General features: G+C 33.2%; 1 protein-coding gene across 1 annotated transcript in view; it reads right to left on the minus strand.

Moving 5' to 3' along the window:
- Positions 1-21,539, minus strand: part of GRIK2 (glutamate ionotropic receptor kainate type subunit 2) — a gene marked incomplete at both ends in the record, with an annotated part of 428,838 nt that overhangs the window by 165,087 nt on the left and 242,212 nt on the right. The window contains one exon of the mRNA XM_082305204.1: positions 15,636-15,842. Within this exon, the coding sequence (XP_082161330.1) occupies positions 15,636-15,842 (207 nt within the window). The remainder of the gene's footprint in view (positions 1-15,635; positions 15,843-21,539) is intronic.

Here is a 21,539-nt window from a genome sequence, read left to right on the forward strand (position 1 = left end):
TCTAACAAAATACATCTACATTAGTCTTCTTTTTTCAAGGAAAAATCCATATTGCGTCAGACACCAAATGGCTTTCTAGTTAACAACCTATTTTCCGTACTATAAATAAACATTTTACTTTGAATAACAGATTATCGTATACACTTCTAAAGCAAAGCAAGACGTAAAAAATCTTTCTTCAAGCATAATAGTTTCCATTTCTTTAAACTTTACTACTGTAAAAGAAAACTTTTAACCATTTTTTTAAATTACATGGTTTTTATATATAAAACATTGTTTCAGTATGTCACTTATTTATCCAATATCCTGAGTAAAAAAATATCTAACAAGTACCTATACTGTTTCACAGTTTCTATGGGCACTTTATGAGTACCATGCCCCACACATCCACACAGAAATATACATTCATTCTTTACAAGCATCTATGTGCCATCATTGGTATGCATGTGTGTGTGTGTACACATATTTGTTTCACACTAACATACATTCTCAGGAAGAGAAGTTACTCATCTTTGGAAGTTACCACACATTACTGCTAATCAGGCCTTCAGGGGTCAGGAAATAGCAGAATAAAAATTGACTGCAAACCAATTTCAAGCTATTGTGACAAAGTAACATGATTTTCTTCCCAACACTCATTTGCTGTATTTTGGACTTGAGTAAGGCTGCACTGGCAATTTCTTTTTTCTTTTTTAACTCTGAATGTTTGACTTTTGTATAATTTTCTTAAACAAATGAATTATCTTTGATGTTTTAAGAATAACAGATCAAAATTAATACCTTTCAGTTCCCCAGACAGTATGGGTGACATTGTGTTTTGGGCATCATTCCCAGGGACACATCTGCCAGCACATCCTGAAACTGTTTTACTAAAATGCTGTTTTGCTGAAAGCTGACATACTCCAGGATTCCACAGTCCCTCCTCCCTACCTTCCATTATGAGCAAAAGACAAATTGCAGCACAGAACTTTTGAACTTTTTTTTTTTTTTTTAGCTTTTAGTATCAGTAACAATATTAAGAATTCATTTGGTTGTGCTAATTATGCTTCATGAATACACCTGTAGTTGATTTATATAGGTCCCCTGCAAGTCTTTCAAAATCCTTCTGTTACCATTTCCAAATGAAGCAAATCCAAGCAGAGGTTAAGTAACAATATTTCTAATGAACATGTTCAGTGTGCCATGTTCAGAGTTATGACTAGAATTCCTGATCTACCAAGCACACAATCAAACTCCTTAATCATTACTTCTGGGAGGAATGAGGTTAAAATAAGAACAGAGTAGGCAGAGAGGAGGACTAAGGGAAGACTGGGAAAATTGGTACCGATCAACTTTCCCTGTACAGCTGAACTTACTTTGACCTTTGCAGTGATCATGTACTGTACATTGAAGTATAGACATTGTAGAAACTGACTGAATGAACAGATTCACAATAAGCTGTAAAAATAACTTCCTGAAGATTTTACATGAAAAACAGAATCGCAAATCACCTCCTTGGAGGAAAAGCACATATTTGAATAGAGAAGTTGTTTCATCAATATTTTCTCCAGGTTTTAATTTCTATTAAATTTAATTTCTATTAACTGGGGCCAACCCCAATGACCAACCTTTTCTGAACCAGAAGAGACAGAATGAAAATGTAGACACATGAATTTATCTACTAAAAGGAATAAGTCCCAATGGAAATTAACTCTGCTATTAGAGAATTCTAATTTTCACATATATTTCACTTCAGCAGACATATACATAGAAACAATAAGCCCCATGTTATTTTCTACCATTCTTCACTATCATTATAGCAACAAAAGGATTGTAAAGATCAGATAACTGTATGAGGATATGAAAAATGTAACACTTCTATGAATACAGCACTAGCCCTGGATCCAATCAGTTCCTAATCATTCCTGTAAGCATAGATGATGCTCGAGCTTAAGAGTTATCTTTTGGAGTCTCATTTGAAAAACTTCATGCTGCTGCCTTGGTGGGCTATGATTCACTTCACTGGCAATGCAGTGAAAATTAATTCAAATTATTCACTGTACAGTTTTTATCTGTCACTGAAACTTAATCATTTTATATAACCAAGTGCATTAGCCAGGCATGTCCGAATAGCTAATAATTATAAATGGGGGTTATACCTGCTAGACTTAAAACATGTTCTGTGTTAATTCTTATATATTAATTCCTTCACCCTGCCTCTAAAATATTTGGTCCCTAATTCACACTTGGTTTGGTCTAGTGCTGGCATTCTTTTGCCAGTAACTTCTCAAGGAACATTTGAAATCATTCCCCATCATTTCCAGAAACTTGTGAACCTGTGACTGGCCACACCTAAAAAAGAAAAGAAACAAAAAAAGAAATAGGGGGACAAGTGGGCAAACATTCTATTTAAGAATATTGGCAGGTAGGAAAATGGTCAAGGCAAGGAATAGAACTTACAAACAGTTTTACACAGCAAAACATGCTATTTATCATGAGGGATCCTGGCTAGTAAAGTCATTTAGTGTACTTCCTGAATTTCATCTATATTTTAAATAAAATCCTGAGTTATCTAGCAGAATGTCAAAAGACAGAGTATGGATGCTGTTCCAAAAGGTAAGTTCAATTCTTTGGCAATTCACTGGTAGGATTCTATAAGACTGGTAGAATGAAAAAGAGAAAAAAACAGAAATGGAAAAAGAAGAAAGGTTGTTTTCACATAGCAACAGAAAAGGGATTTTAAAAGAAAAAAGGTTCATTAGTAGTAGTTAAAATTGTGAAAATGAAAATTAGAAAACCATAATACCCTAACTGTAGAAAACATTACTTAGGCATACTGTAGTTAAACGAACAGGAAGGCAAAATTCACTTACCCCTAGTCTCAAGAAATTTCAGATAAACAGTCCCCTGACTACAGATCATCAGAAAAATTCCACAGATCTCAGAGCACTTATTGAGAAGACCCTACTGCGAAAGTCTCCTACCACTTCTGGTGTCAAATAACTTGAGAAAGTACTTAAAATTTTTCATCCGGTTTCTTTGGGAAACATGTGATCAGCTCAAAAGATAGTGTAATAAATAACACCTATGACTATTAAGAAAAAGTGTATGCATTATTATTCTCTATGTCTTACTGTAATATTAGAAATATTGATGGGCCTTGCTTTACTAAATGCAGACTGTGTGGAAGTTCCTTGCTTTTTGGAAAATAATTGCTCGCTCTCAACTGCTCTTTTGTTGAAAACTACATCTTCAGTCTGTCCTGTACTTGAAATCAGTAATACATCCCTTGCCTGCAATTTAATAGGGAATTCATATAGGCACTTCTGCTATGCTCCTCAGTGAATTAATACATATATTTTGCACACTTGACCTAAGCTTCTGGCTTAGGATTTCTTTGACATTTTAGATGACTGAGTTTTTTTATTTCCCTGGCAATTTTTCATGGCTTTCTGCAATACTTTCTGCTGCACTCTATCTGAAGTTTATTTTCTGCATAACATTTACTCTGAATTAGGATCCGTTTGTACATTTTTCCATGGGAAAATCATATACAGCCTTTATTAGAGAGTGACTAAGTAGACGTGCAAATTAGTGTCACCTTGTAATTCAGTATAGAGACCTATGTTTGGCTGTTGGTTTGAAGTAGTAGTAAAGGTGTAGTTGTTAATAATACTGTGGTCGTGCAGAAGACCATCTCTTTGATCTTTCACCTTAAAGCAAACCAAAATAAAAAGGAACAGTAGATGCATAGTATGGCATATTTGAGTGATTACATTGATAAATTCAGACGTACAAGATAAGAATTTGCGGAGAAGTTCTGTAAGTCTGTGAATATATTCAGTTTGCTTGAAGTGAAAAAACAGAAGCTCAAGCAACAAAAGAGATGCGGTTAGTTGCTTGTCAGGAAGACACCTGCTGCTGCTTATTCAGCTTGGGACAAATGACATTGGAAAGAAAAGGTCAGAGCACTTGAAGTTGTGGATTAATGCATTAGCAATTAGACTGAAAGGCACAAAAAGCACAAGTGGTATTTTCCGGCATATTACAAATTATCATAATAAATTATCCTATAGACCCCAGGACAGATTTCACACAGAAATTAAATGCTACTTTAATGAAGAAAAGAAAGCATGCAAACAGTAATAATTGGAAGATAATATGAATATTTAAAACAGTAAACATACACATGAAAAATATGTTACAGGCACTTAACAGTTAAAGAATTATGGAGACTTTATCGTGACACAGAATAACTAGAAGGAGTTGGAATACTATTTTTAAATATTAAATAATGTGAATTAGTAGCTTTGTTTAAAGTGAGGGTTGTGCTGGAAAACTGCCAACATAACAAATGTAACTAATAAGGATTACTGGAAATTCAGAGAAGAATCGTTCAACATAGAACAGTAATGCTTAATCTGCAAGGTAAATAAATGTATACCAAGAAAAAAAAATGCACAGATAGCCTTCGAATGGCTAAACAGATAAATCAGGAAACAGAGAAATTATAAGCAAAACATAAGACAGCTGAAAATACAAGCAGATAAGCATAAGGAAACTGAAATACAAACTAATATTTTAAACATATACAGAGAATACAGGAAAAAGAGAATTGTGTCCTGTTTTGTTTTTTTTTTTTTAAGAGAGTAGGTAAAAATAAAATAAAATGCCAAGATACTAGAAAATAACATTAAAAACTTCAGCAGAAATCAGCAGGCATTCAGCTTACCATCTACCTATATTCACCAGAGTTGCTGGTTCAAGCAACAACTATACCTGCACTATATACCTGCACAACTATAACTGCAGACTTCCAAAACACTATGTGGTTTATGGAATGTTACCCCCCAAAACATCATCTCCCTAAAGGATCAGAGTTCAAATTTATTTTATATATAGAAAAAGTTTAGTATGATTAAAATTTTCATCATGTGACACCTTAGACTCAGTTGCAGGTGCTACCTTAGACCTAAGGTTTGAAAAAAATATAACCAAGTCTCACATAGTTTGTCAAAAATGTAGCCTAAATTTTGTACTCTGTAAGTACTATATATTATGTATTAAATGACAATTTAAGTTCCACTTTTGTAATGCAAAACTGCTCAGTGTATTCCATGTAAATTCACACAAGCAAGGCAGTAATTATTATAAAAAGTGTGAAAGCTTTATAGCTGAACAGGACATTTTGTAATGAAATCTATAATGAGCAAAGAAGACTTGGAAACTCCAAGATCAAGATAGATTTATGGATTCTGCAGGTGAGAACCATTCAAAGACAGGTAAAATATTACAGTTTCTGCTGAGCTGAGTCTTTATCTTCCTTTTGATGATATTCATTCAAACTAAAACACAAGTGATCTGTGAATCCTCAGAATTTAGTATATCTTATTATATCTTGTATACTGAGCTGAGATTTCCTCAGTGTATTAAGGATTTAACATTAAAATATTTCCCTGGAATATAATTTACTTAGATGATGTTTTACATAAAATGTCACAGTTTTCAAAACCAGTTTTCTTTAGCCTTACTTCTAGACCTTGAAACCCTTCCTCTGAAGGATTCCTGAACACCTTCCACTTCATTTCAAAAATGTAGATGAGAAGTGTTAAGAACAAACATCAGATGGTTGCAAAGAAAGACTCTCAGACAATGGAAAAGACTTGTGACCCAAGCCTAGAGATGAACTCAAGGTTCTCAGAACAGCAGCTGACCAGAATCCAGTACAAAACCACTCCACCTGCACAGGTTTAGAACAATGAAGATTAACACACACCACTAACCACCTGCACAGGACAAGCACACACTGATCCTGCATGGGATAAACACACACTTATTACAAAAACAATGGTAACTGATTAGCCTACCCCTTAATACAGGTGATTTGATTAGTCTACGCAACTCTACTGTAACATATATAAAACCCTGCCTTCCTCAATATCAGGGTCCCCAAGCATTAGGCTGGGGCACCGCATGCACATCACTTAAGAAAAAATCCTTAAGAAAAACAGAGGCACACTAGTGGGTTTGAGTGCCACTAGAAGGGCGGTGGGTTTGAGTCCCACCAGAACTCCTGGTGCATTAGTGGGTTCAAATCCCACTAGAAGGGAAGTGGGTTTGCGTCACACTGGAATTCCCTTGACATAAGCTTATAAGCCTGTTATATTATCTATTGCACTCACGTGATCACTCACTCCTTCCTATCGGTCATTAAAAATCTGTGTAACACTTAGCTTTGCCACCTCAAACAGCAGTACTTACATTCTCTCTCCTCTTTCTTACATATTTCCCTTAGCCTGAATAGCCTAAATATTCCTTGTCATAAGAAATGAAAAATAACTTTTTGTCTGTGAATATAATTTGTGTTGATGAGTAATATTATGCATCACATAAACTGTCCCATCAACAGAAATCATGTATTTTCACACAAAAAAAAAAAAAAAAAAGGCTTTACTAAGCCTATTTTTTATTTTGAAACTGGAGTACATGCAAGTTGTTGGGTGCGTTTTTCATTTTTATGATGAATAGATGCTGTTACTCCTCAAGTAAAAATTGACAAAACCTATGATGTTTTATCTAAGAAACAAGACGATTAATTTAAACTAAGATTTGTAGGATAATTTATTTTATGTTATTAGCCTAATAAAAAAATATATCATCAAACTATACAACCAGATGAAAGACAAGAGTTCTACCCAAACAGCTTAAAATATCTATTTAAAGGTACAGAAAAATTAGGAACACAAAAAAAACCCTTGTTATGGAGGCACTGTTAGCAAAATAACTATTTTCTGTCTTAATGGATAAAGGTTCTCAGACAGCTGTTTTTCATGTTATAGTTTCTCGTGGTAATCCTTATTTTTTCCAGCTCCTAATACAAACATGATAGGTGACAGGGATAATGAAAACAAATAATTGGAAAATATCATCATTCCATAAGAAAATAGCTGTTTACTTGCATAAACAAGGATTGGCATTCAGAAAAGTCTTAGTATACTTTATTGAGAGAGGAATTTATCTACTCACATTTACTGACAATAATTTAAAAAAATAAGGTAAACACTCAATGAATACTGTAGGAAGTGAGATACAAATATAATTTTGTAAAGACAGATTGTAACCTCACAATTGGTTCAAGCAAGACCTAAGTGTGAGCTAATACCAAAAGGCAGATGCCTGGGTTCTTACTCCAGCCCCTTTTCAGAACTGGACTAGAGCTTGTGACATGCTCTAAGGTACCCCCATGCCTCTAGTTGCTGTTCCGTCAATGAAAGGGTCTCCCATAGGTCTTAGATCTTCCAGCACTATGTGAGTGTCTTGCACAGCTTAAGGAAGCTCAAGTGGCACCAGACACTTATGTGTGGGCTACGGGCTTAATTCATAGCAGTGTAAACTCCCATCATAGCTAGTGAAGCTCTAATCAATACAGATGATGGAGTCTAAAGAGCAATTCAGCTAATCAAGTTCTAGAAAAGTGTTTTGTGTTCCTGAATATGTCTACTGCATAAGAGAGACCCTGGATAGCCAACCTGTCCTCAAATGTGCTGCTCTACAATAGGACAGATGTCCTCTGTCACATCTGCTGCCTGATGCAGATATGCATGAGACCATGGAGCATCTAACCTGGATTACTCATTGAACACAGCTTTAGAAGATAAGCCAAATATATCTCTCAGCTCTGGTATGATTGTTTTTACTAGGGCTCTACTGGCTAAAACAGAAGCCTACGTAGCTAGTGCTCCAACAGGCAGCTTTTACCAAAACATTAATTTAGGCATTTGAATCCTGAATTTAGTCTCTAGCAGCCTGTCTCCCCCTCTGAGGTACAATATTCTAATCCATGGAATTGTACTCAGGATTAAATTGATGTTATGAGGCTTGATGTAAGATATCATGTAGGTTCTAAAAATGTATCTGAAAAAAGGAGTTCATATCAAAATGCTCCATCCTCTTTGAGAACATCTGTAATTATTAATACCTTGTTTATGTAATAACACTGAGAGCAAAGGCAGACATTGTCAAAAATTACCTTTCATATCTATTACACATGAACTGCCCTTCTTTCATAAAACTACCATGTTGTTTACCCTCTCAAATTCCATGCTTTTCACAGATAAACCTCATTTTTTTAAATGAGTCAAAATTAACAAGATTGCCATAATGTTAATTATCTCAGCAAATAATTTGACATGCACAGAAGACAGTCATCAAAATTGTATCTATTTAATATGTTAATGGACACAAGTCAAAGATACCACTTCTCTGAATAAACAAAATCTGCCCAGGATTACCAGGACTTTACAATAATATTATTTATAGGAAACAAAAAAATGTGTATTTAATGCACTCAACACAGCTTCGTTTTAAAGGAAGATAGAGTAGGATTTTTTTTTCTTAATATTGATGATCAATTACAAATTTCAATATACAATTCATTTGTAAAAAAAGTAAGATCTCTTTTTTAAACTGGTTCATATATTGTATTGTACTTAGGTTTTCAATAGCTAGTATATTTAAAGAAAGAAAAGTCCTTCAGAAACAAGAAATATAGAAAAAACTCAACAACTTATACACTTATAATACAGAAGGCTTTACCACCTCAAGAACACAGAAACACATTTTTTGTAAGGCCAAACTTAAAGAACTAAACTTTAAAGTGTTACCAAATAAAATACTGCAATTACATGGGTGCATGTTCCTCCTTCTAAGAATGCAAATAAGTATCTTTGTGAAAAACAGAAAAAAAAGAAAATTAAGCAGTGCTCTGAGTTTCTGTGGGTTTGGGGTTTTTTTGTTTTGTTTTGGGGTTTTTTGCACAAGCAAATGTATGTTGTACTTTCACAAAAAGTGCACACTCATTTTGCAGATGCTGGTGAAGATGATTCTTTTTCAGACAAGAGAAGTGTTAACAAGAGACTCGGCAATTATTTTGCAGTGCTTGACATCTTATAATGTATTTTAATATAATGTGAGTGGTATCTGTTCTAAGGAGCTTAAAAAATAATACCGCAAGTATGGAGAATTCAGAGAGAGAGAATGGCATCAAAATTAAATTAATATTTTTTTCCTCTAACAAAAATCTTTTGCTTGTTTACTTAAGTAGAGAAAAATGTAAAATATGTGTATCATTGCCTTGTATCTCACCATTGACATGATATAGTAGGAGGGATAAAATTATTCCTAAGATAGCTGATAAAAAACTTGTGTCCTAGAATTCTTTTATTTTATTGAAGTTAAAAAGTTCCATGACAACAACTCTTTACCCAAGTCTTCACAGGGAAAATCACTAAGACCCCAAATTGACTGGGGTTCAACATATGATCCTAAACTCAACATCTGGTGCTAAAGTTCACTTCTTTCAATCAAAATGTTGAATATATTTTGTTTCCCTTCCTCTATAGAGTACGAAAACCAGAACAACAAATTTCAAAGAGAAATGCACTTATCATTAATTGATTGAAAAATACCTGCCAAAAGAATTTCTAATGAAAAACTGTTTTTGCTAACAGTTATAGTCAGTAAATTTTCTTAAACAGGAAACAAACAAAAAAAAAATCTATTTTAGGATTCATTTCAGAGTCAAATTCTGTGTTGAAATGTGAACAATTGTTAATAAAAATTTCTATAGAACACAAAAATAAAATATCAAGGCGTTTTAATGATACTCTCGTGATTCAAACAGGAATAGTGATATGGAAATAAAGCACTTAAAACAGCACTGGTGCAGCACAGTAAGAGAAAAGCACACATATAAAATGTTAGGTCAAACCAGTGAGGAACACGGAGCTCAAGAAATGGATTCATGAACTTAGAAGACAGAAATAGGGTCGCTGCTGCAGGCAAACATACAAGAGAAAGGTCTGGCCTGAGACCTATTTTACTGTATGGGCAAGAAAAGAAAAAAAAGGCTGATTTTTCAAGATTTATAGAAGACATGGCAAGATGCGAACACAGTCTCTATGGAAAGGGAAATAAAGAGGAAGACATCTAAAATTATTCCCTTATGGTCTTGAACTTTTATGAGAATGTTGGTGTTAGGAATGGTGATGAGAATGAAGGAATAAAAAAGACAAGTAAAAAAAAAAATGAGATAAGTTTTGGCAATGTTTAACTCAATTTGACTGTAAGATAGTCAAGATGAACATTAAGAGAAGTCTGAGATGCAGGTTTAGACAGAGAAAGATAGGTCAGGGAAAAAAGGTAGATTTTTGCAGAAATATGAGCTAGAATCACTTCTGCATTATGATATGTTCCTATCTATTTTTATTTTCCGATATATCATTATGTGGTGATGTGATTAATCTATACCATGTATTAATGGAAAATGTGTTAAAGAAGAAGAAATAACCATTTCTGGATTTAAATTGATAATTTTATAGCTGTTAATGTGATTGGAATAAATATTAAAAAAGACTGATATAGGAGAATGTTCTAAACTTAAGGCTGAAATAGTTTGAAACCTTTCTTGCAAATCCTAAGATCTTACAATACTAGTTCACTATTTTTCTATCAGCACCAGTTTAACTTCTCATCAGCAGTGCACTCAAATGCTGTCATATATAAAGGCATTCTCTGGAGAATCTTCTTTTCTTGAATCTCCACTTGTCTCGTATTTCGGGCCTTTTTTTTTTTCTCTTCTAATGCTTACTCAGTTGATATACTGTTTCAACTATGACATCTATTTTTAAAGAAATATGAAATGAATGACAGTTCACCTTCATAAATATTGGCCACAAAGAAAGAGAGATAAACCACTGTGCCAAAGTCCTGAATTTTCCAAATTCAGGTAAGAAAGGCAAAACACGTTTCTAGAGTCACTACTGATATTCTGCCTCTGGTTTACTAAATAGGCTGTCCTGTGAAACATTCTTATTATTTGAACCTGATGATGATGACTAGCACAGCAGCCCTTGGCAAAAATCTAGGGAGTCTTGCAAAAAACAACTAAGTCATTCTGAGAAATACAGAAAGGAGGAGGTGATGTAGCATTCTATTTGATAAAAAAACCCTATTGTTAAATGAAGAAGTTACAGTCCAGTGATCCTCTATGGAGAAATATTTTGAAAATGGACTAATAATAATGTTCAATAAGTAGTAGCATATGAGTAAGTGTCAGTACATTAATTTAGGTTCTTCATTTAAAAAAAAAGTCAGTAGGAGTTAAGTGTTATACATAGCTTTGAAAATGTCAACATCAGACCAGTGTTTTCACTAATACCACAAGACAGCCATAAAGCAGATATGGTGCTCTAAAGAGCACTGACAGAACACAGGTTTTATTGTCCAGCACATATAATGTTGGTGTAAAAAGACAGAATGCTTGATCTTTCTTTCTCCTAAAGTCTCTAACTCCCTGCTACTGTTAAACTTTCCGAGATCTTGATTAATGAAAGAGGCATGGCTAAATTGTCCTGCATTGTACTGAAAATCTCAACTGTCAACCTTTTGCATGAAAGTTACGAGGAGGAAGACGGTATCTATCCTTGAGGAGAGGAGGCAAGAGAAGCTTCTTAGCCTTTCCTTATGAGGCTCTAGATGGCAGGACTTGCTGTAAGTATGAAGAAAAGAGATAGAGTCCAAACAATGTGATGAAACTGCATTTGAAAAGGGGAGGAAGAGAAAGGAAAAAGATGGAAGAAACTTAAATTCCTTTACTCATATAGATTTTTCCTTGTCTCAAAAAGGAAGCAACCAAAAATCTGTATAGTTGTTTATTGGAAGATTTTTTTTCACGTCTACACAGTAATACAAAGATCTTGGCTCTGGTCCTTCAAGAATATAAGGCCCTTAGATTAGGAAAAAAAATAAAAAATAAAAATAACAAGTTATTGGAGGAAGATGTCTCCAGAAACATTTTAAACTGATTATAGACATCTGAAGCTATTCTGTTATTGAGAGAATAAAAAGCCACTACTATTTTTATAAATGTAAGCATTTAGTATGTAAGCATTTATTAGTAAGATATTTATTTTAAAAAATTCAAAAGATATTGAAGTAAAACACAAAGCTATGTCTCAAGATAATTCAAATTAAGTAGTGCTTTCCAATTACCCAACTGAAAAAGTCTTAACTTCCTCCAAGCTGAAAATCCTACTCTTCTCAGACACTAAGAAAAGTTCCCATTTAATTCTCACATATAATAATAGTCATGATCTAAAAATTGGACCTTTTAAATAATTATTTATGAATCATAAAAGATCTGTAAGCCTGTAATGCATAAGCTTTGTGCTGTAGAAGAATCATTCAAACAAAGAGCCAAGAAAAAAAAGGTTATTTTTAATGGTATATAATAATAACAAATTACTTCCCAGTGGATTTTTCAGTTTCATTTGTATCTCTGGGAAAGTATAAAATGGTAATTTTTGTCTGTTTTAGAATCCAACAATAAGAATGCTTTGAAGTAATTTTGGAGCTGTAAAGTAGAATGTCTAACAGAAAAAAAGCAAAATTATATATTTTTATTCTATCAGTATCTGTTAGCTATAGCGAACATAATTTACACACTCACACTATGATATCTCATACAATATAATACAGCCCCATAAGAACTTTTAGCACCACATAACAACCTGAAATCTCCAGAATTTATAATTCAGTTCCAAACCAATTCAATAAATGTATCCTTGAATAAAGTTCTTGAACCAAAGGCAACAAGTCAGTATAAAGTATACCTCTTTATGAAGAATGCATCTGTAAAGGACGGAGATACCTGCATTTTAGCTCCCCCTCCCCAAATATCTAATACCCTTGTCTTGAATTAACCAGAGAGAAGAGTAAAATATTGAAAGAAAAATTGTGACAGAGAAATCAGACTGCTTAACTGGAGACATTAAACGAAAAATGTTTTTATGGGGAAATCTCACCTATATTTGCTGTCCTAGGGAATATTTCTCTTCCATTTGCAGCTATAGAGACCACCGTCTTTTCCAACAAGAATTCATTATCATTCAGTTGTCAAAGGGAAGCAATCGCTGAACTAATTTTTCACTCTCAGTATTTATCATTTATTCAAAAGGAAACCATTCATTTTTTGGAGACCAGTATCAAAATGATGGCATACATGAACACTGAGTAAAACGGTCAAAAAAGAAGAAATGCAAGTAAACTGTAGGAAAGGAGACTGAAAACACACAAAGCCTGATCTAAAGGCTTCAGTCTCTGTTCACACTGTTGAACTCCAAGCCTGAGACTGACATGATATGCTGAGCTCTGCTCAGATAGCATTATCTTCATTTCACCTACACTTTTGAGTCCAAGCAATTATGTAAAGTGACAGATTTAAACAGTTTACTTAAAAATTTAGGTTCTATTTGGTACTTTTTATCTTTATATAAATTGTGCATCTTCATTTCTACACACACAATATACATAAATTATCCATTTTATTTATTCTTGAATTACAAATGCTACAAACTATCCTTGTAAAGATATATACTATAGTATCCTTTCTTTCTGAACTTAAGTGACTGATGGTTAAAATATAGCAAGCAGATTAAAAAAAATGAATTCTAAAAATATTTTTCAAATAGATTTAAGTACTATGGCAACTTTCAGAACTCTGTCTGTATTCTGTAGTCTATTTATTTTAATCAGAAACTCAGGTTGAAAAGTGCAGACAGAATCATTTCACCTTTCCAAAAGAAATAGTAATTGAGTCTATTACATTATTTTATACAAAACAGAACCTTTTTGACACTTTAAAAAATATTCTCTAAGGGAAAAGAAAGACTGAAAAGCTAAGCTAATGGGCCAAGCGAAGTACTAACCATATGGAAACATCAAATGTGGTAAATGCCTATCTGGAATTCTTCTCTAAATTCTTGTGCATCCGTTCTGAGTTGCTTGCTAATAATATGTACCATCAACATGCATGCAAATAAAGGACACAGATGCATAAATAAATTGCATGTATTCAAACAGATTACAAAATAAGAACAGATAAAAACAGAGAAAATTTTAAAGGAAAATTTTAACAATTGAGAAATTGAGAGAGACTAGTAAAAGTTATGATCCAGGGTAAGAAGTTAGACTACATCTTCCATGATGCGCTAAGTATAGTATCTAAACTTTTTTGACTCTTAAGTAAACATCATTTCAAAAGCTAAAAAAAAAATTAATCTAAGTTTAGTTATATGTTATCTATGGGAAAAAGGAACACATGTTCCATTTTGTATTATCAAGAGGAAAGGATTGGAAAAGCTCTTCTTCCACATACTTTACTGCTGCAATTTCTTCAAATGCATTTTATTTCAAGATTATCTTAATGAAAAGCTTCAAAGGCCATACTAGTGCTTGTTCAAGAAAGCTTTAGGGCTGAATAATAAAAGCATACCAAAATATGATTTTTCTTTGCTTCTGAAGAATTATATAAGAAATACTTCCACAATATCCACTCCAATCATGGAAAATTAGTTCCAGATGATGATACTACCTAACAACCATCAAATCTAATAACTATGCATGCCTATGCATTTATACACATGTGAAAATATGCATGTATAGAGATGGACAGAGTCTAGGTAAATATGTTTGCTTTCTATGTATGTGTACTAGGTATAACACATACACACATTTAAAGATAATATAAATATAATACTCCCATGCATTCTTCTTAAAAGTGTGAAGCTAGGCATAATCAACATCTGTTGCAACAGCAATATCAGATTATTATTTACTAGAATAGCACAGAGATAGCAACCCTTCTAGTAAATATTAATATTTTGATTAGCACATGTTCTGCCCATCTGCTGAAATCTTAAAGCAAATTGAAACAAGATTAGTGAATATTTTTCATGCAGTTTCTGCCATCATTATGAGGTTTCACTTGAAATAGCTATAAAACAGTCTCCCCTTCTTCCTATTTTAAATGACAGTGATGTGTACAATAAGTTTCATCTTGTTCTTTGATCAAATGTCTCTATATAGAGAGCAATTCACTCAAATAAATGCAAAAAGGGACAATGACATAATTTTCAAATTGACTAAAAAGTTTCTAAGAGACTGAATTCAACTGGCATGACCAACTGGGAAAGCATGCTTTGAAGGACATGAAGTAATGCCTGCCTTACTCATTTACAAGTAATTGTAATGTTATCTGTTTTGACACACATTGCATTACTTTGCTGCTTCAGTATATGTTTATATTTCTGTCTTAGTGTTTGAACCTTATAGTTAATGCTTCAAGAAAGATGTTCCTCCTCTTTGTGTATATCAAATAATGTATGTGTTTACACTACATACACAGAAATTTCTCTAAGACAAAGTCTCAGATCCACTATCAAAAGAGGCCTGACTTCTATTGATTAATGAAGATGTTTGTTTTGTTACAAAAAAACACATATTTGTTCTCAGAAATAAATTCTGAATACTATCTATTCCATATTTTGACTTAGGCATATACCACAGAAGAGCTAAACCAGTTTAGCAGAAACAAACACTGCCTATAGGCAAAACAAAGATGCAGAATAGTCTTCGTTTAACAAACAAATTCTACATTTTAGAAACCACTGATGTGAATCTACTTGCACTACTTCTTTAAACATCTGCATTTTCCAAAACAGTACTATTCAAATGGCATTATGATAAAAGTTATACAATTAGTATAGATAGAACTGAAATCTAAATGGATAGTAGAAAGCTTCCAAAACTTAACTTACATGATCAATTAGTTCACGAACCATTCCATTCCACTGTCCACTGGCATCTTCCTGGGCTCCATATTTTCCATCCTCCACCAGTCTAATCTCATAGGAAAATCCAAGGATAGTAGACAGCTCCCTGAGGAGGTCAATGCAATAACCTTCAAATCGATCATTTCCATACAAGGGTTTGTCAGATTTCTTGAACATAACATATGGCTCTTCCTGTAAAAATTAAGAAGACAGAATGGATAATGAGTGTCCCCACACCTTTCTTTTCTTTTTAACCTGAAGTAGTACACTGTCATGATACCACCCCCTGTACAAAGAACCAAAATGAAAAGTAGATCCTTTTTGCTTTTGGTTGTATCTGCCTGAAGCCTTTATTTATCTTCAAACTGAAGTTAGTCAGAGACCCTCTTTCTCATTTTTATTTGAAAAAATGACACCATAAACACCATAGACATATCTTCAAGGAATCCATATAAACACTAAATTTAAAAGTGCTCCATAACAAGTTACATTATACATTAACATTAAATGCATTGTTTGGATGGACATGGTAAGCCTCTTAAAATGCAGAAACAATGTGCTCTGGCAACTGAAAAAATTCATTCAAACCCCAAACATCAATCAAATGCTTTAAGTACTAGGTTTTACATTTTTCTTTATGCAACTATTTTAACTGTTTTCTCAATGTTTTGCTAGGTAAAGCATAGGAAACCCACAGGGGGAGGAAAAAGTCAGTGAAGTCACCTACTGTTCTGTTGCCTCAAGTTATAACCAGCTTGGATAAGGGCTGCCATTTACAAGACTACAGAAAAAAGTTAACTCAAAAAGCAAATTCTATGATATACATTCCAGGAAAACTGAATTTATTTTCTTCAAATGTTTATCTTCTAAAATTTATTTAAACTACAAAGTGACTTTTTTGCATAACATGATGTGCAAACAGAACAGCAAACAAATTAAAATGATTGGCAGAATATTTATAATTATGGGAAGAAATAACATTTAACAAAATATAGGATTTTTACATCTGTTTTTCAATATAGGATAAACTTCCTCAAATACAAAGCTGAATTTATTTCTGAAGGTATAAAAAACCCTGTTTCAGATGTAAAAAACCTCAGACTTGTACATCCCAAATATAACATTCTATACATGCCTCTGTAGGCATTATGAAATTCCTATGTAGCTTGGAATGCTTGTGTACACAGATCCTAGACATTTGCTCTCTGGGTTGTTCAGATATTTACAGAATCACACATCCCCCAGTCTCTCTGGAATCTTGACAAGATTCTTGACAACAGTTTTGTTTCTGTCTTCCATTCCATGCAATCCTGAATTATATGGGGCAGAATTTAAATATGTGCGATATCAGGGTGGCAGTATAATTGCCAATTCATGCTTTTATGTCTCCTTTACTTAGTAAGGACAGCAGGATTTTCTTCACTGAGCCATCCAGCTCATCCATACATTTCCACATATTTTCTGTAAGATCATTATAGTAATCCTCAATCACTTTATCTGTTCTGCGAATGCTTTTTTACACTTTCTTAAAAAAAATCTTGCAACACTTTCTGGAATTCATAGCTCCAACTCCATACTCTTTTATTATTCTTTACTGTGACCAGCTTGGATAAGGGCTACAATAGCCTCTACACTACTATTTAATAATTACAATATTTTGTTATGGAAAAAAAGCTTTTGTTGAGAAGACTGATCAATGTTATTAATACTCTCTTAATACTTTCACAATCCTTACATTAAGCTATTACTTAATGGCTCTTGCTGCTTTTCCTTATAGTCTTCCACTGTCCAAATCATTTGCTTTTTCTGTTCAGACCTTTTATTTGCCATATAAAGCATTTTCTTACTTAGCTTCAATAGGATTCATCTTTGATTTATCAGGAAGGTTTTTGGCACTTAGTAATCCCAAAGTTTTCTCTAGTTCTTCTCTTTTTCCTCTGGTAATATACAATACACATTCTAAATATTGAACATGGCATTTATGTATTCTGGACAAGTCCATGCAAAGGGTCTACTACATGCTTTATTTGTTCAAGTTTAAAATTTATAGTATGGACTAATGTAAAACTGGCTGCCAAGAACACTCTCAGGAAAGTGTCTATGCATTAAACATATGATCACCATGGCTTCTTGGTGGATTATCACTTCCACCAAAATCTTTCACAAGGACAATTATCATCAATTAGGTAGACAGAGTATTTAAACTGAGTGATTTGTAAAGATCAGCAACTGGTTTATACTTATTTTAATATTGTTCATAATTTAATTTTGTCCTTCAGCTGCTGAAAACATGACCATTAAAAATTACTGGACCAAAATAACAAAAAAAGCTCACAAAATGAGTTGGTCAGACTTGTTTTCAGAATGTTTACAAAATATTCTTTAAAATCTTCTAAACACCTTTATTATTGCTTGGAATGCAATGACTGTCTTGAAGTAAAAGCCATTGAATAAGCACTGTCTATACACAGGTGCTCCAAGAAAAAGATGCCTGAATAAATCCTCATGCAGAGACAATGTTTACAGAAAATGTGCCTAAATTAACTTAGGCTATAGGAAAGGGATTCTACCACGTATTTTCATCAAGTATGCTTGTCCTGAAATAAGAGCAACCAAAGGGAGAGTTATTGCACTTGAAAAACAACCCTTTTCTTCATCCAAATTAATCTTGCTTCTAGTTTAGCTTATTCTTGATGTGAAATTTGCCAACTTTGTAGCAAACCTTTGACCAGCTCAGCAGTAAGGAATTACCCAAATTAAGTTTATACATATAGAAATACTTAGAATATGCAAATAAATTAAAAGATAAAGGGCATGGGGAATAACAAGAGAGATGAAAGGGATGTGGGTAAATAAAGTTTTGATATTATTAGCTTACATTTGAAATTGGGAAGGTAGATAAATTGATGTTTTCTCACAAAATTTAAATCATAGAAGTTTATAAATCTTGTGCAGGAACAAGGTGAGTCTAAATTACATATACTCAAAAGGATTATATATAATCATACATCTAATTCTACAGCTAGATAATTGATAGTATTTAATGTAAATATTTTCAGAAAAAAGCAAGAAATGGAAAGGATGTAATTTCAATGCCAACAGAGACATATACTGAGCAAAAGTATGCTTATGTATCTGTGCTCAGAAACATGTAGTACACTCCTCCAGCTTTCAGTGTATACCTCTATCACGAAACCATCAAATTTAATCTGAAATCAAACATTGGCTTTGTTTCAACTGGTTATATTTCATATGGATAGCTTTTTCTCTGAAGGGAAAGTCTTCACACCACAAGTTCCTTTTAAAATAGGACAGTTTAGAGGAAGAACAAAAGCAAACAACTAGAAGCTTTGATTTTTCACTGGAAGTAAACTGCCAATATCTCTAGTACTCAGGACAACAGTATAACAAGATAACTCTCTTTAATTTTTTTTAGAAATTTGAGATATACTGCGAATAAATTCTTTTTGGTGCTAAGCACCCACATTGCACATGAAGGAGATAGTCACATGAACAGTTAGTAGTCTGAAATGTTCAGTTTGGCTAATTAACTCTATGAACATGAGCTTGGGTTATCTGGAGAATGCAATCACCCTTTTACGCATGGGTGGTTGGGAAATATTCTGTCAATGTAATACAGGTGAGCAATTTGGAAAAATTTAGCACTACAGAGCTGAAAATAATTTTCTTGCATATGTCAAGACTATTTTCACTGGTTCTCTCAATAACATTACAGCACCATTATTGTTACATCAGTTAGATTTCAACATGTGAATATTAAAAACAGGTCTTCCAAGTATGAGCTGTCTTTATGATTTTCAGCAAATTTCTGCCAATTTAGCTGGCTTCTTCAAGCTCATCACATGCATATGTGATTTATTCAATGACCATAGAACAAGAACATATACCATGTGTGACTACAATACTTTGAGTTTGTTTGGGAAACATCAAGGTATGGCATCATAACCATATTTTTAAAGGCTGTTGAAGAAAAAACAGGAAACTAACCAACTGCTCACTGTACAGGGGGTCACTCAACTTGACCATGTATACCAGCCTACTGAAGCTGCTCATGGCTGCTAACATGACAGAAGCCGTCTTTAAACTGTGTATTAGACTGCCACAAAAATGAGTGTTTGAGTGCCAGAGCAGAATTTATAGGATATGCAGAATTTATATTCTGTAGTTCTAAGTACCATCTTAATAACATTAAAGGGAAATATACCTTTAAAGCTGTGTATGGTCTTGTATTGTGTTCCTGAAGCTTGACTGTAGTTTGGATGCAATAAGTTGCAATAAGATGTTTGCTTTTCAAGTGCAAAAAGTATCATGACTAGTTATGAAACAGTGGTTTGATTGTCAATGATTGTGTGACTTTACTGTTTTTCCTGCCCATGGGGATCTTATGTGGAGCGCAAGTTGGATCTTGCATGGGAAAGGTGCCTTCTAAAAACCACGGGGTCAAAAGAAATAAAAAATTATATCAATACATTTGTCAACAACTGTTCAGCCTAAAACATAAGAAAATCCAACACACTTGAAAAGATATTCCTGAAGAATAAAGAAAATTAAAAAATATTTTTGGAGTAATTTTTGTCTAAAAAAAAATCTATATGAAGGAAGTGTATAGCAGGATTGAATCTTTCCTTTCCAGAAATGTTATTCTATATCTTAGTAGTCTTTAAATTCAGATGAATGTAACTCTGCAATAGTCTGCAGAACTCTCAAAGATTTAAGAGGATCAGAAGGGGTTAGGGTTTTATTCTTGGAGATCATTCCAGTCCAGTGAAAGAAGGTAAATGAAAGACAGTCAATTCTAGTGACTCAAAAAGTGATATAATACAAAATGATCTTGTTTCATGAAATGCAGGTTTATGCCTAGTTAAAAAGACATCTAATTTATATGGCCAGCACAAGGAAAATCAATCATGCGCAAAAGCAGCTAACTAGTACCTAGTTGACTAGGAAGAAATAAGTACTTGTTCAATACAAAACATTATGAGAAGAAAATGAATCAGGTCTAGAGAGGACGCAAGGTAGAATTTTTTTTTAATTAAAAATTCACTAATAATAATTGCCAGTATAAAAAAAAAAAAAAAAGAGAGAAGAATTAGAATCACAATGATAAACCTAGCAGGAGAATATGCACTTTCAGAATAGTTAAATTTCTTGTTTCAACCATTAAGAAAGGACCAATTTAGCTAAAATGTTTGTATTTCTTGTTCATATGTCATATATTAATTGAATGATTATTTGTGAATGTTGTAAAGGATAAATTAGAGGATAAGACTATTTATAAATACATGTCACTAAGTGGTAATACACATATCTATGTAACAGAAAGCAAAGTCAGACTTTTATAATCATAACAGACACCAATCTGATTGAAATATATAGCAGACTGACACTCAAAATTATCTAAAATAAATAAATAAAAAATTAAACAGTAAAATATAAATACCTAACTCAAAGGTACTGAAAGCACTTTTCACATTAGATTCAACTGACAAGTAAATAAATAATAACAGAATTAAAAGTTAATGCTAATTTAAATAAAATTTTCAACTTCATTACTTATTTCACATATAAACTGATAGAAGGCCAAACCTGCCTTGAAGTGAACATTTGCAAAATAATGGAGCATTGATAACAAACATGGGAAGGGATCAAAGAAAGTTCTCATAATACACAGAAATTAGTCCTATATCTTTCTTATCTGCAATGTTTCACTGCAAAACCTACGCCTCTTGAATTGGTGCTACATAAAATTTTGCAGTGAAATTTGCATATATTTAAATTCATTAAAACCTGGCTGGCCAAAGTTTAATCCGAATCAAGTAACCCCTTCTGAAGAGCAAAGTGTTAAAACCTTTCTAGGTATCCACTCAT

Source organism: Platalea leucorodia (genome assembly GCF_965183815.1).
Source record: "Platalea leucorodia genome assembly, chromosome: 3".
Lineage (NCBI taxonomy): Eukaryota > Metazoa > Chordata > Aves > Pelecaniformes > Threskiornithidae > Platalea > Platalea leucorodia.